This window comes from Marmota marmota, unplaced genomic scaffold (assembly GCF_001458135.2).
Source record: "Marmota marmota marmota unplaced genomic scaffold, marMar, whole genome shotgun sequence".
Lineage (NCBI taxonomy): Eukaryota > Metazoa > Chordata > Mammalia > Rodentia > Sciuridae > Marmota > Marmota marmota.
The window spans coordinates 807,343-820,229 of record NW_026000108.1 but is presented as its reverse complement, the minus strand read 5'-3'; the positions used below and the strand labels follow the sequence as shown (position 1 = coordinate 820,229).

General features: G+C 58.3%; 1 protein-coding gene across 2 annotated transcripts; it reads left to right on the top strand.

Annotated features, from left to right (window-relative positions):
• The first annotated feature begins 1,113 nt into the window (after nucleotides 1-1,113).
• LOC107139070 (spondin-2) lies at nucleotides 1,114-11,995 on the top strand. 2 transcript variants are annotated; one of them, XM_048784018.1, is made up of 6 exons: nucleotides 1,114-1,385; nucleotides 1,880-2,105; nucleotides 2,515-2,738; nucleotides 2,810-3,001; nucleotides 3,423-3,597; nucleotides 11,762-11,995. In XM_048784018.1, the coding sequence occupies exons 2-6, from the start codon at nucleotides 1,883-1,885 to the stop codon at nucleotides 11,824-11,826; spliced, it is 879 nt and encodes a 292-aa protein (XP_048639975.1). In that variant the 5' UTR covers nucleotides 1,114-1,385; nucleotides 1,880-1,882; the 3' UTR covers nucleotides 11,827-11,995. The 2 variants fall into 2 exon arrangements, with proteins under 2 accessions (XP_048639975.1, XP_015337341.1); XM_015481855.2 differs by lacking the exon at nucleotides 11,762-11,995 and adding an exon at nucleotides 6,768-7,425 and having other exon boundaries at nucleotides 1,115-1,385.
• The last annotated feature ends 892 nt before the right edge of the window (nucleotides 11,996-12,887 follow it).

The window sequence follows — 12,887 nt, the reverse complement described above, 5'->3', positions numbered from 1 at the left end:
CAGGCCAGGCTCCTTAAGGCTTTTATTTTGAAAAGTAGCTGCTTTTTATAAGACATTACGTTGTTTATGCTAACATGTAGTAGCTGAATTTTGTTCTTTTCAAGTGAATTAATAAGTATTGTATTTAGAATATGGTAAGCTCCACAGACAGGCCCACACCCACAAGTGCTCCTGGTCCTGAGGTCAACCCTGTGGGGACTCCTGCCGAGGCTCAACACGGTGGGTCACTTCCCTGAGGTCCTGGTGTTTACTTGAATGCAGGTTAGATCATCGGTGTTTGCATTCTATTCTTGTTGATTCTATTTATTCCCACTGTCTGGTCTGTCTGAATAGGAAATGCTAAGAGGATTCTGAAACCCAGATGCCTTCTGTCCAGACTTGACAGCCCCCTCTGACGGGCAGGGCGGGCTTGGGGATTGAGCAAGACGCCTCGCCTCACTTCCCAGCTCCCAACAGGGTTCTGTAAACATCTTCCCGACACTGGGCAGCAACAACCTGCAGACTGTCTGCCTGTCTCCAAGGAGGGCAAGCCGGAGAGGCCCATGCCAGCCTTCCTCCTGTCTGTGCCCCACCACCTTCTGGGTGGGGGCGGGGGTGTCCATGGGGTGGCTGCAGAATACATTGGCCCACCAACGTGGGATCCTAGGGAGGGTGCCCCCTTTTCCGTGGCTCATCCTTGAGCCCTGAGCACCTTACTGTGGTCTCCTGGGTTCTGAGTCCCTCTGGGAGGGACTAACTCCCGCTGCCCTCTGGCCAGCAATGTGGACTTCCTGGGCTGTCCTGCACAGTTGCAGGCTGCAGTGGGAAGGAAGCAGCTGTGTTTGGCTGACACCCAGGGCCCCAAAGTCCTGGGATGCTGAGCTGAGAGCCCTGGGTCACCCTAACCTACCTCTCTCTCTTTTCAGGTCAGGTTGTGAATGGGGCCATTCAGGTCGTACCTGTGGGCAAGGTATGAACAGGCGCCTCTGTGGCCCCTGGCCCTGAGCTCCCTGACTCTGAGTGCACGGCTGCTCACAGCACCACCCGGGGAGCCCGGGGAGCCGGGGCGGGAGTGCGGGGAGGGAGGGAGGGGAGGAGGAGGGCAGGAGGAGGGAGGGAGGGAAGACAAAGAAAGGGTGCGGCCAGGGCCAGCCAGGGCGGGAGTGAGCTCCACGGAGCAGGTCAGCACTGCAGTCAGCGTGTGGGAGGCTGGAGAGCTGCAGCCCCACAGGCCCCAGGCAGAGAGAGTCCCTCTTGCCCTTGTCCCATCTGCCACTCTCTGGAAGGAACAGCCAGCCCGCCGAGCTCCAGCTTAGGGCATAAGTAGGAGCTCTGGGTTCTCAGTGGGACCCGCAGCAGCCAGCAGCTCCTCGCCCCGCCCTGCATCTCCTCTGCCGCTCCTTCAGGTTAGTACGGTGCATCCGGGTCCCTGGGGAGTGCAGACCAGACTAGCCCTGGCCTCCTGGAACCTGCAGCACCGCAGAGGGCACCCTCCTCCACCCCACCCTGGGATGGCCACCGAGCTCTGCTGGTTCACCCCCCACACACTGTGCACACCACCCGTGCCAGGATGGGGCTCCTCTCTGGAGACGCAGCAGAGAGCCACTGCTGGCCTGTGCCAAACCCCCCACCCCGAGGGCCTGGGCATGCTCGGCTCCGCACTCTCAGGAAGGCTGGCCATTCCGGGGGCTCTGAGGCTGCCGGCTCCCTGAGGTCCTGGCAGACTTGGTGGCGATCTAAGGCTTCTCTGGATGCAGGGTCTGGGGACTCACAGCTGAGGGCTCTGGGGAGCAGGGGTGTGCACAACCACCGGGACCCTCTCTGCTCTTGCCTGGGGGGGACATGTGGGCAGGGGCTTGTTGGGATCCACAGTGCCAGCACTGCTCTCCTTGTGCTGTAGGTGATGGAAAACCTGAGTACCACGGCTGCCCCGGGCAGCAGCCTCTGGGCCCTCCTCCTGGCCACACTTGGCTCCACTGCCAGCCAGCCGCTGGGGGCAGAGGCCGTCTGCACAGCCCGGCCTCCAGCCAAGTACAGCCTCACCTTCACGGGCAAGTGGAGCCAGGCGGCCTTCCCCAAGCAGTACCCGCTGTTCCGGCCCCCTGCGCAGTGGTCTTCCCTACTGGGTAAGGCATCCCTCTCCCCCGTGCCGGCATGTTCCGTGGTGACGCCCCACCTGGGAGGGCTCTGCGCAGTGCTTCACGAGTTGGGGCACTCTCATCCAACAGACTTTGAGATGCTTGCTAAGCACCTACTGTGTGCCAGCCATTGATGGTCTGGGCTCAGGATGTAGTGAGCAGCAGGGAGGCAGTCATGGGCCAGGTTGGCTGGCCATCCGTCACTCAGCCGGGTGTCCCTACAGTGTGTGGATGTAGAATGTCACCGTGGAGTGGACGTGGTTCTTCGCCTCCCAGCTGGGGGAGCTGATGATCAGGAAGGGAAGGATGAGGTGTCCACTGGGCTGGCCAGCTGGGACCTGAGCCTGGGCGGCTGCGTGTCCCCGCCACCTGCTCACACGGCCTGGCTGTGGCACAGGGGCCTCGCACAGCTCTGACTACAGCATGTGGAGAAAGGATGCCTACGTCAGCAACGGGCTGCGGGACTTCGCGGAGCGCGGGGAGGCCTGGGCCCTGATGAAGGAGCTGGAGGCCGCCGGAGAGAAGGTCCAGAGCGTGCTGGCCGTGTTCTCAGCCCCTGCCGTCCCCAGCGGCACAGGCCAGACTTCCACAGAGCTGGAGGTGCAGCCCCGGCACTCGCTGGTAAGCTGTGGCCAGGAGAGGGCGGGAGGTGCTCCCGAGGCCGCCGCCCGCTGAGCCTCTGCTGCACACAGGTGTCCTTCGTGGTGCGCATCGTCCCCAGTCCTGACTGGTTTGTGGGTGTGGACAGCCTGGACCTGTGTGAGGGAGGCCGCTGGAAGGAGCAGGCCTCCCTGGACCTCTACCCCCATGACGCGGGGACAGACAGTGGCTTCACCTTCTCCTCCCCCAACTTTGCGACCATCCCTCAGGACACGGTAACTGAGGTGAGTGGGCCAGGGGGGCAGGGCTGGGCCTTGGGCTCCTGCAGGGAAGGGCCCTGTCCTGGTGCTGCAGTGAGCTGGGTGCAGTCCCACCTGTCTGCCGGCCACATGCAGGGAACAGAGTGAGACACGAGGTCCTGCAGGCCCCCTCCTGGCCTGCTTCCCAGCTTCCCAGCTCCTGCCTGGGGCGGAGCCCAGCACCACAGCGTCTCAGCTGAGCCTGTGCTGCCCCCTGGCCAGGCAGAGGGCATGGCAAGCGTGGCCGGCTGTCCTGGGTGTGGGTGTTGCTCAGATGAGGTCCAGACCGGGGTCTGTTTTCCAGCAGTTCCTGGCTGGACACTGGGTGCTGCCCGGTGGGCCATGCACACACAGGAAGGTGGGCTTCCTGGACCCTGTGCCAACTCCCTCTCTTCCTCCAACCCAGATAACGTCTTCCTCTCCCAGTCACCCTGCGAATTCCTTCTACTACCCGCGGCTGAAGTCCTTGCCTCCTATGGCCAGAGTGACCCTGGTGAGGCTCCGGCAGAGCCCCAGGGCCTTTGTTCCACTTGCCCCAGACCTGACCAGCAGAGACAATGAGATCGTGGACAGCCTCTCAGGTAATGTCCAGGCTTCCAGTCCCCTGCGCACTGCAGGTGGACAGGCTGGCAGAGATCAGGTGGGCACAGAGCCGGGGAGTGCCGGGGAGCCTGCAGGGGACACAGGTGGCTCCAGCTCGCCCAGGGGAGCTCTGTGCCCACTACAGCCACACTGGAAAGAAGTCACAGCTGAGTCTGTCCTGACCACATGGGGCACGTGGCACTCTGTGGCGCCCAATGGGATGTGCTACCACCCTGGCAGCCCCACTTGGCTAGGCTCACCCTCCACAGTCCCTGTAAGGACGGGGCCTCTCTGGGCACCTGAGGGACTGCTGCTCCATGGGTCCCAGACCCGAGTCTGAGTCGGCAGAGGGCACCGAGGCCCCCACGGCCACGAGGCTAGCTCTCAGCGACTCAGGACGGGCTTGCTCTGAACAGCGCCAGCTCTTCACACGGGCAGCTGGAAACGCCCTCCACTATGGCCAGGGGTTAGAAAGGACCCAGGGAGAGGCGAGAGACAATGTCCACTGGAGATGCCCCAGGGACCTGCACGTCCCAGTCATGGGGATGGATCCGAGTCTGCTAAGTTAGGTCCCATCTTCTCCCCATTCACAAAGGAGCGGAAGGCAGTGGCAGAGGTGTCATCACCCACAGGTGACAGCTGTCACAGGGCTCCTGCGGGGCCTCGGGTTCCATCCAACAGGCGATAGGTGCCTGCCTGGGGTGGGGCAGGTGCTGGTGGCCCAATGTCCCTGTGGGTCCAGCTGCCGTGGCACTCGATGGTGCATGCAGCTGGACTCAGTTCCCTTGCTGGACGGTGACCTCCAGCCCCAGGTGGGGGTGGACAGCAGCTGAGCCGTCCCGTCCCAAGGCTGGGGCTCCCCTGCATGGACACAAGAGGGCAGGGCAAGGCTCCCACCTGCTCATAGGCCTTTGGAGGAGCCAGGGCTTCATTCAGCAGGCTGCACGGACAGTTCCTGGGGAAAACGGAGCTGACCAAAATCTGGCATGCCGAGAGCCTTGGTCACAGGGGGCCTGCTCACCCGTGCCTCGCTGGCTGGAGTGGAGGGAGGCTCGGGCCTCCTCACAGCCCAGCCTCTCCTGTGGGCCTCCGACCTCATGGGGGGCAGGTCAGGGCCACATAGGAAGCTGCTGGCACCCCAGAGATTAAGTCAGAGCCTAAGTCGGAGCACCTCCCTGGGGTCCTGGCGACTCCTGCCCCTCCTCTCAGAGGGCAGTCCTGGGGTGCTGGAAGGTGGCACTGCCCCACCTGCCCAACGAGGTGCCCGCTCCGGGATCTGATGCCCCACTTGGGTGGACAGCCTCATGTCACTCGTTCATGCCACCAGCTGTGCCTGCAGGCTGGCCGGAAGAGCGACTAGTGCAGGTCACTGGAGAGGCTCTGTCCCACCCATGGCTGGCATCCAGCCACATGGGCTGTGGGACATGGGGCTGTCAGGGACAGGAGCAGAGGGGACAGTGCAGGAAAGGGAAGGCAGGGAGAGGAGGGGAGATCTGTGTGGAGGAGGGACACGGAGAAGGGAGGGTAGGGTAGACAGAGCCTGCTGGTCAGCCAGGGACCACAGTGTGGAGTGAACAGTGTGCAGTACTAGAGAATTCCACTGAGAGATGTCGCTAGAGGGCGCTGGATCAAGCTGAGCCCTGCCACCCAACACCCCAGGAGTCTGAGGAGCACAACAGGGAAGGCTCTGGTGCCCTGCTCTCCACATGCCCAAGGCATCCCCAGACCCCAAGAAGGGCCTCACAGCCAGCCCCTCCTGGTCCCTGCCTGCAGGCTGGCTCCTCATGTCCACCACAGCTGAGGCCCTGGGCTCTCTGCCTGGCACCTGCCACTATCCCTGGGGGAGCAGAACCTTTCCAAGGTGGCAGCCATGCTGGGCAGTGATGGGTGCCATCCAGGAAGTTCCCACCAGGCCCAGACTGGGCTCCACTTGTTCCTGTCTCACAAGTGGACACCTTGTCTCCAGGCCCAAGAGGTCCACTGTGAGCCCAGGGCTGCTGCAGCACTTACAGCCCAGGCCAGGCCCCGACTGCCTGCCTTCCCAGTTGGGGAGCAGGAAAGCAGGTCCTGTGCTGGCTGGGCTCTGTTGTGCCCTGGCCTGCTGCCCAGGGCCCTCGCTCTCAGGCAAGGCTTTGGGAACAGCCAGGGGAGTCTGCCTCTCTGAAGCCCCGCTCTGGAGGGTCTTTGCAGGCCCTGTCCCACCCCTCTGTGCTGTGGAGAGGGCTTCTCCAGGCACAGGCCTGGCTGGAGCTTCTGGAACATTCCAGGTCCTGTGCCCCGCAACGCAACCCCTTGTCCTGTCCACCCTCCTCCCTGATTCTTCTAACACCTGTGACTTGTTCTGGGGTCTGGTCCTCAGCAGTCACAGTGCAGGTGGCATGGTGAGGGTGAGATATGTGATAACAAAGCCCTTCAGTGTGAGGCCACCACCCTGTTGCTGGCTGCTGACACACATTTCACCTGGGCTCCTGGCCCCTTGTGTGGGGAGACCCTCCCCTGGGCAATGGGCACAGAGAAGTGCTATCCAGCTGGGTGCAGTGACGCACACCTATAATCCCAGCGGCTCTGGAGGCTGAGGCAGAAGGATCCCAAGTTCAAAGCCAGCCTCTGCAGTGGTGAGGCCCTAAGCAACTCAGCAAGACTCTGTCTCTAAATACAATGCAAAATAGGGCTGGGGGTGTGGATGAGTGCCCCTGGGTTCAATCCCTAGTACCCCCCCTCCAAAAAAAAAAAGCCAACTAAACAAAAAGGCAAGCACTGGCCTTCTGGCTGGAAAGTGGAGATTACCAGGTGGGTGGACCAGAACCCCAAATCGATGATTTTAAACTTTATGAATATAATGAAGACGGACAGACAGGCCACAGGAAGAAAGGACCAAAGTGTCTGGGTGCCACCAGGACAAGCTCCCGCAGCCCAGACCCAGGGTCCTCTGTCTTCAGAAATCAGCCAGTTCCAAGGGCTGCTGTGGCCTGAGGGCTGGGCTTGGCCAGAGACCCTCCACCAGAGACCCCCACCCCACCCCACGGCCTCCTGTGAGGCTCCCAGGGACTGGTGCCAAAGCCCAGGGCACTGCAGACCCAGGCAGAAAGGCTGCGGGGCAGGGGGGAGCAGTTTCTGGCTTCTGCTTCCTCTCAGCGCTGCCCTACCCTCTCCCCTGTGCTTGGTCCAGTCCCAGAAACGCCGCTGGACTGTGAGGTTTCTCTGTGGTCATCCTGGGGACTGTGCGGAGGCCCCTGTGGGAAGCTGAGCACCAAGAGAAGGACTCGCTATGTCCGCGTCCAGCCGGCCAACCACGGGACGCCCTGCCCTGAGCTGGAGGAAGAGGCCGAGTGTGTGCCTGATAACTGTATCTAAGCCCACAGCCCAGCACTCCACGGCCTCCTCAGGCTTGGGTCACACAGGGCTCTCGGAGGGTCAGGGCGGCTGCCTGCGGCCAGGCCGCCGGGCGCCCCTCCTGGGTATGGAGAGCCTGTGCAGAGGTGGGGTCCCAGGGCTGTGGCAGGCGCTTCCTCAGGCTCGTTGGTCCTGAGGGTCTTGCTCTGCCTTATGTCCCCCATAACTTATCACTCCTCTGGGAGGCCGCCTCTGAGGCGAGAACATGCACCCCAAGAGCAAGAGGGGACGCCCAATCCCAAAGCCCTGTGCACACAAGGTTGCAGAATACCTCAGACCTGGAGCCCCAGGCCACCACCCCCCACTCCTGGGCCTGCCTGCCACCTGGGAGCAGGGTGCCCATGAGAGACAAGGAGAGGGGCAGCGTTAGAACCTGGGTGTCTTCCTGCCATGACCTCTTTGCATTGGAATAAAGGCTGTCTGTCCCTGATAAACACCAGTGGCCATCCCCACGCCTCTCCTGGACACCTCGGCAGAGGGCTGCTGGGTGTGTGGTGACAGGAGACACATTTGGGAGGCAGGGTGGGGTTGCGAGCACCTGGGGGTGGGGAGTGGGGAGACCTGAGGTCAAAGCTTCTGAAGCCAGCATCGGCCCCGGAGCACCATGAAGGGCTGCTGGCTCATCCAGGAACCTGGAGTCCTGTGCAGGCAGCAAGCGACAGAAACCCAGAGCACCCACAGGTGGCTGGGCCAACCAGCCCTCGCACTGGCCCCTGGCACTGAGCAGCTCTGCTGGCCACCAGCAGGCACCTCTGGGGATCTGAGCTCAGGGGCCCCAACCTCCAGCCTCACCGATGCCTGCGTGCTGTTGGCTTTCTGTGACAGTGACAGAATACCTGAGGTTATTTTGGCTCACGCTGTGGAAGGTTGCAGCCCGTGGTCTGGCAGAACGATTGTTTCGGGACCTGTGGTGAGGCAGCGCATCAAGTGAGGAGGCTGTGTGGAGGAGCAAAGCCATTCACTTCAGGGCTGGAGTGGAAGAAAGAGGAGGGGGCTAGGTCCCACTGTCCCTGTCACAGGCACACCCCCCACCCCCGTGACCTAAGACCTCCTGAAGGACCCACCAGCTCCAACAGCACCACCCCAGGGAACAAGACTTCAGTCATAGGCTGCTGGGGACACCCCAGGTCCACGAGAACTGGCCATGGGTTTTCCTGTCTCTCCCGTGCATGCCAGAGGCCCCTAGTGCTGCAGCGGGCCGGGCCACAGCATGAGGTGGAGGACTCAGGAGATGGACCCTGGCACAGCCCTCCTCTAGCAGGCTGGGCATGGGAGATGGGCCCCTTGCCCCGAGGGGACCTGTTAGACCATTCTCAGGCTGGCTAAGACCCTACCCCTGATGCTTCCAGAGTCAGACCCAGATCCTCTCCCATCACCCTGTGCCCTGTCGTCCTGAAAGGTCCTGGACATAGCCCAAGCTCACAGGGCCCTGGGCTGGCTAGCAGCTCTCCTCCAAGGCTCCTGCACGGCAACGGCCGAGGCACATGGAGATGAAGAGCACGACCAGGACCCTGCCAAGAGGATGCTCGCTGCCCCAGGCCAGGCACCCAGCGAGCCTGCTCGAGAGAAACCCACCACTCAAGACACACACGGCCCTGACACCCTCAGCTATGAATCAGCAAACTGCAGGACCACCAGACTGCCGGCTAGGGTTAGGGTCACCCTACGTCAGGAGCAAAACTACCCCAGAAGGATGGTTTGGGATTCTTTTTTTTTTTTTTAATCTTTATTTTTTAGGTGTAGATGGACACAACACACTGGCTTTATTTTTATGTGGTGCTGAGGATGGAACCCGGGTCCCGCCCGTGCTAGGCGAGCGCTCTACCGCTGAGCCACCCTCCCAGCCCAGTCTGGGATTCTTAAGTAGACCACAGCTCGCGCCCAGAGTGGGAAGGTGCTGAGCTGATGAGCTTAGACCTGGACACAACATCCCGGTGTTGGTGACACTGCAGCCCTGGACCCTTACAGCCCATGTCACCAACCCCGGGCCATGGCAGGGCCTGCCGTCCTGGAGACCTGGGGAGAGAAGTGGAAGGAGGGGCCACACTGTCCACACCTGAGCATCCTGGGTGGAGTCGGTGGCCCCATCACACAATGAATATCTCAGGGTAGCTGAGGGACACCTGGCCAAAGAGGCGGGCTGTCCATCAGCTGGTTGTGCACACACTGGGGGCCAAGAGGTGCCAGGCCCAGTGTGTGCAGTGAGAGGAGGAAGTGGTCAGCCAGGGGAAAATCGTGAGAATGGCCCCCTGTGCTCAGCAATATGCAGGGATGGAGGCCAGATTTGGTCAGTCTGTGGCAGGGCAGGAATAAGGGAAGATAGGGCCTGAGAAGTGACAGGAGGGACTTCCTGGCAGATGGCAGACTGAACACGCCCACCCCACTCCACGGGAGCTTCTGGACCGGACGTGTAGATGGCACAATCCAGAGTCTGCCTACTATCCCCTACTGACCCCAGGGCTGGCCAGGTGCTCTAGAGAGATGCCCTCCACCTACCCAGAACAGCTGGACTCTGCACTCTGGTGCAGACACCACCTGAGACACTGCCTTTTCCAGAAGACCTCCCCTCCCCACTTCCCAAAGTAAGCCAAGAAACAAACTGAATGGGAGCTGCAACAAGGAGCCAACAGCACCCTCAGTAGGGAAGACCAGTGCAGACTGTCTACAGGAAGCTCCCCAGTCCCCAGGGTGGCCCCGAGAGCCTCACAATCACAGTGAGTCATGGGCACAACACACAGATCATCCCATAACCAGAAAAAAGTCTCCACCACTGATGGTATCAGCAGAAGAGTCCAACAGAGCCAGACAGTCACCATCACTTAGGGGAACTGCAGAACAATATAAAACAGGTAGAATAAAAGGACAGTTGATGAATGGCTGTTAGAAACAAATTTGGAAGAAAAAAAATAAAAAAAATTAAAAAAAAAAAATAAAAAACAAACAAACAAAAAAGAAACAAATTTGGAAAGGAAAAACTACTAAATAACAAAAGCTGTCAGTGGACCAAAGAGCTGAGTACGCATAGCGGCTAGAAGGAGCTGGGCGTGGCTAGGAGAAGTGTGGCTTGAGATGGGCGTGGCTAGAGAGCTGGGCGTGGCTAGGAGAGGTGTGGCTAGATTCGCTGGGCGTGGCTAGGAGAGGTGCGGCTAGAGAGCGCTGGGCGTGGCTAGGAGAGGTGTGGCTAGAGAGCGGGGGTGAGCAGAAAGATGGAGCTGAGACCCGGAATGCAGCACAGACACAGCAGAGGGAACCCTTAAAAAAGATGTGGAAGACAAAATGGGAAATTCCAGGATTTCAAAAAATTGTGAGTCTAAAGGAGATGGTAGACAAGATGAAGAAGAGTCATGATTTTTAGTGAAAAAAAAATGCAGTGTAGAGAACTGGTTAGCGTAAAAAGGTGTGTGCAGAAGCAGCACAGCATGTCCCAAAGAGAACAAACGAGGGCAGTCTTGTCTGCACAGCATGTGGAACTGAGCGCAGAGCACACAGAGACCTTCAGGGCCCAGGGGAGGGGACATGTTGCCCACAGAGGTGCCGCTACTCAGTACAGAACTGCTCGGCAGCAGCCGTGCAGTCAGAAGATGGCTGGATTAGACTTCCTGAATGTTGAGGGCAACTGTCAACCCAGAGCTGTGCCCAGCATGGCGAAGACTGCAAGTGCTTCCTCCCAGGAGAACCCCACTGAGGGAGTGCTCAATGTGCTTCAGGACAGAGCAAAACTACCCCAGAAGGATGGTCTGGGACTCTTAAGTCAGCAAAAGCATAACTTCCCCGAGGATGGAGGGAAAATGACAGCAAAATCTGGAGAGTCGAACAGCAGGGTAAAATCACAAGTAATCAGCAGCCCCGGGAAAACAAGCCCTAAGCTGGAAGTTTAGGTTCACAGATTCAAAGTGCCAGGCGGGTTTTTAACCACAGAGTTTCTGGAAGCTCAGGGAATTGGACTTTCTTACCAGGTTCTATGATGCCTCTGTGATTTTGTCATTGGATAAAGCTGGTGTCCTACGGTGCGCCCACTGTTCCCTGCTCCTGGGAAAGACAGAGGCACTGACTGGGCTGCTCCTCAAGTGCTTCACAGGACATTCTGAGGCCTGCCCCAGTGCAGTCTCCAGTGCTCTTTGTGGGAGGAGTCCTAGTTACAGTGCGGCTCCTTTACTAATGACCACACAACTCAGGTGGCTTATGGTACTTGTGTGGGTTTTGGAAATCTGTGCTCTCCAGGAATTTGTTGATTTTGTTTAAAGTAACTCATTCATAATATTCCTTCTCTTTCATCCTATGCTTGAAGGATTTATAGTGATGTCCCTTTCTCATTCTGACACTGGTGATTTATGGTTTTTTTTTCTCCTTTTTCCTTATTGGTCCAGCTAAATGTTTATTGACTTTATTAATCTTTTCAGAGAACCAATTTTTTATGTAATGAAATTTCTTTACCGTATGTACATTTTGCTTTGATGATTCCCATACTTTAGCATCACTTTACTATTTCCTTCCTTCTTCTTGCTTTTGGGTATAACGTGCTTTTCTTTTTCACTTTCTTTTATTTATTTTTTTTAAGAGAGAGAGAATTTTTTAATATTTATTTTTTAGTTTTCAGCAGACACAACATCTTTGTTTGTATGTGGTGCTGAGGATCGAACCCGGGCCGCACGCATGCCAGGCGAGCTCGCTACTACTTGAACCCATGTTCAATTTGGGTAGACATTTTTACACTTTCTAATACATGCATTTAAAGGTATAAATGTTTGAATGGTTTGCATCTTTCCCTAGGAAATGCTAAAGAGAAAGAGAATGGTGAAAGAATAACAGGCCCTGAAATGCAGTCCTGGCACTAGCAAGAAGGGCAGGCTGGAGAGGCTGCCGAGGGCACCCGAGGGAAGGCTGAGGCCCTGGACAGGCGCACCCACTGAGATATCCTCACCACAATCAGTGGTTTGTGATACAAAAATTAAGTAAAATTCCCTACTCCTATATTTCAATTAAAAGCTCAAAATTGTTTTTTTTTAATCTTCTTAATGTTTACTCTTTAGTTGTAACTAGACACAATATCTTTATTTTATTTATTTTTATGTGGTGCTGAGGATCAGACCCAGGCCCTCGCACGTGCCAGGTGAGCGCTCTACCTCTGAGCCACAGCCTCAGCCCCGAGAAACACTTGTTTTAAACACATTTTCTCCACTGTTGTCTGAGGAGGTTCAGCTTGAGGACACTGGAGAAAGTGGGCACTTCACAGCCAGGCTTTCAGCAGGAGAACCAAGGTTATTCTTCCACAAGGACGTAGGACTGGGGAGCCGCCACTGTCCAAAGGAGAGTAACGTGGCCACCAAGAATAATGATGAAGGGACAGCGGTACAGGAGGGTCACTAATGGTGTCAGAAGTTCTTTCATAAGAAACAACTACCAGAAATCTTGTGCTAAAGAATTCAGCATGCTCATCTGCACCCAAGGCTCCCAGGAGGGCGCCACAGCCTCCAGGTGCAGAGCCCAACATTGGTCCATCTCTCCAGAGCTGCCTGAGCCCAGAGGGACTCCACCCCAGCAGGCACCAGCAGTCCCCACTGCTCACACGGACACCAGAGGCATCTGGGGCACTCTGCAGCCCTCGCAGGCCCTGAGCCCAGGGTGGAGACCTACAGGGTGCCACCTACTGCACTGCCCACAGAGAGCCCGACCTACACAGTGCCTCCCCAGCAGGTTCCTGCCATGGAGCCCCCTTGAGGCAGTGCCCCGGGATCCTACGAGCAGCTGATCAGCAGGCCCCTAGCTGGCCTGCCCAGTCCTGCCCAGTCATGAGATCTTTCCCACTCTCTCACACCTGGGAAATACATGAGCAGCCCACCTTCAGTGGCTCAGCCTGCAGAGACCCCGAGGAAGCAGCCAGTGTCCCCGCCCTCCC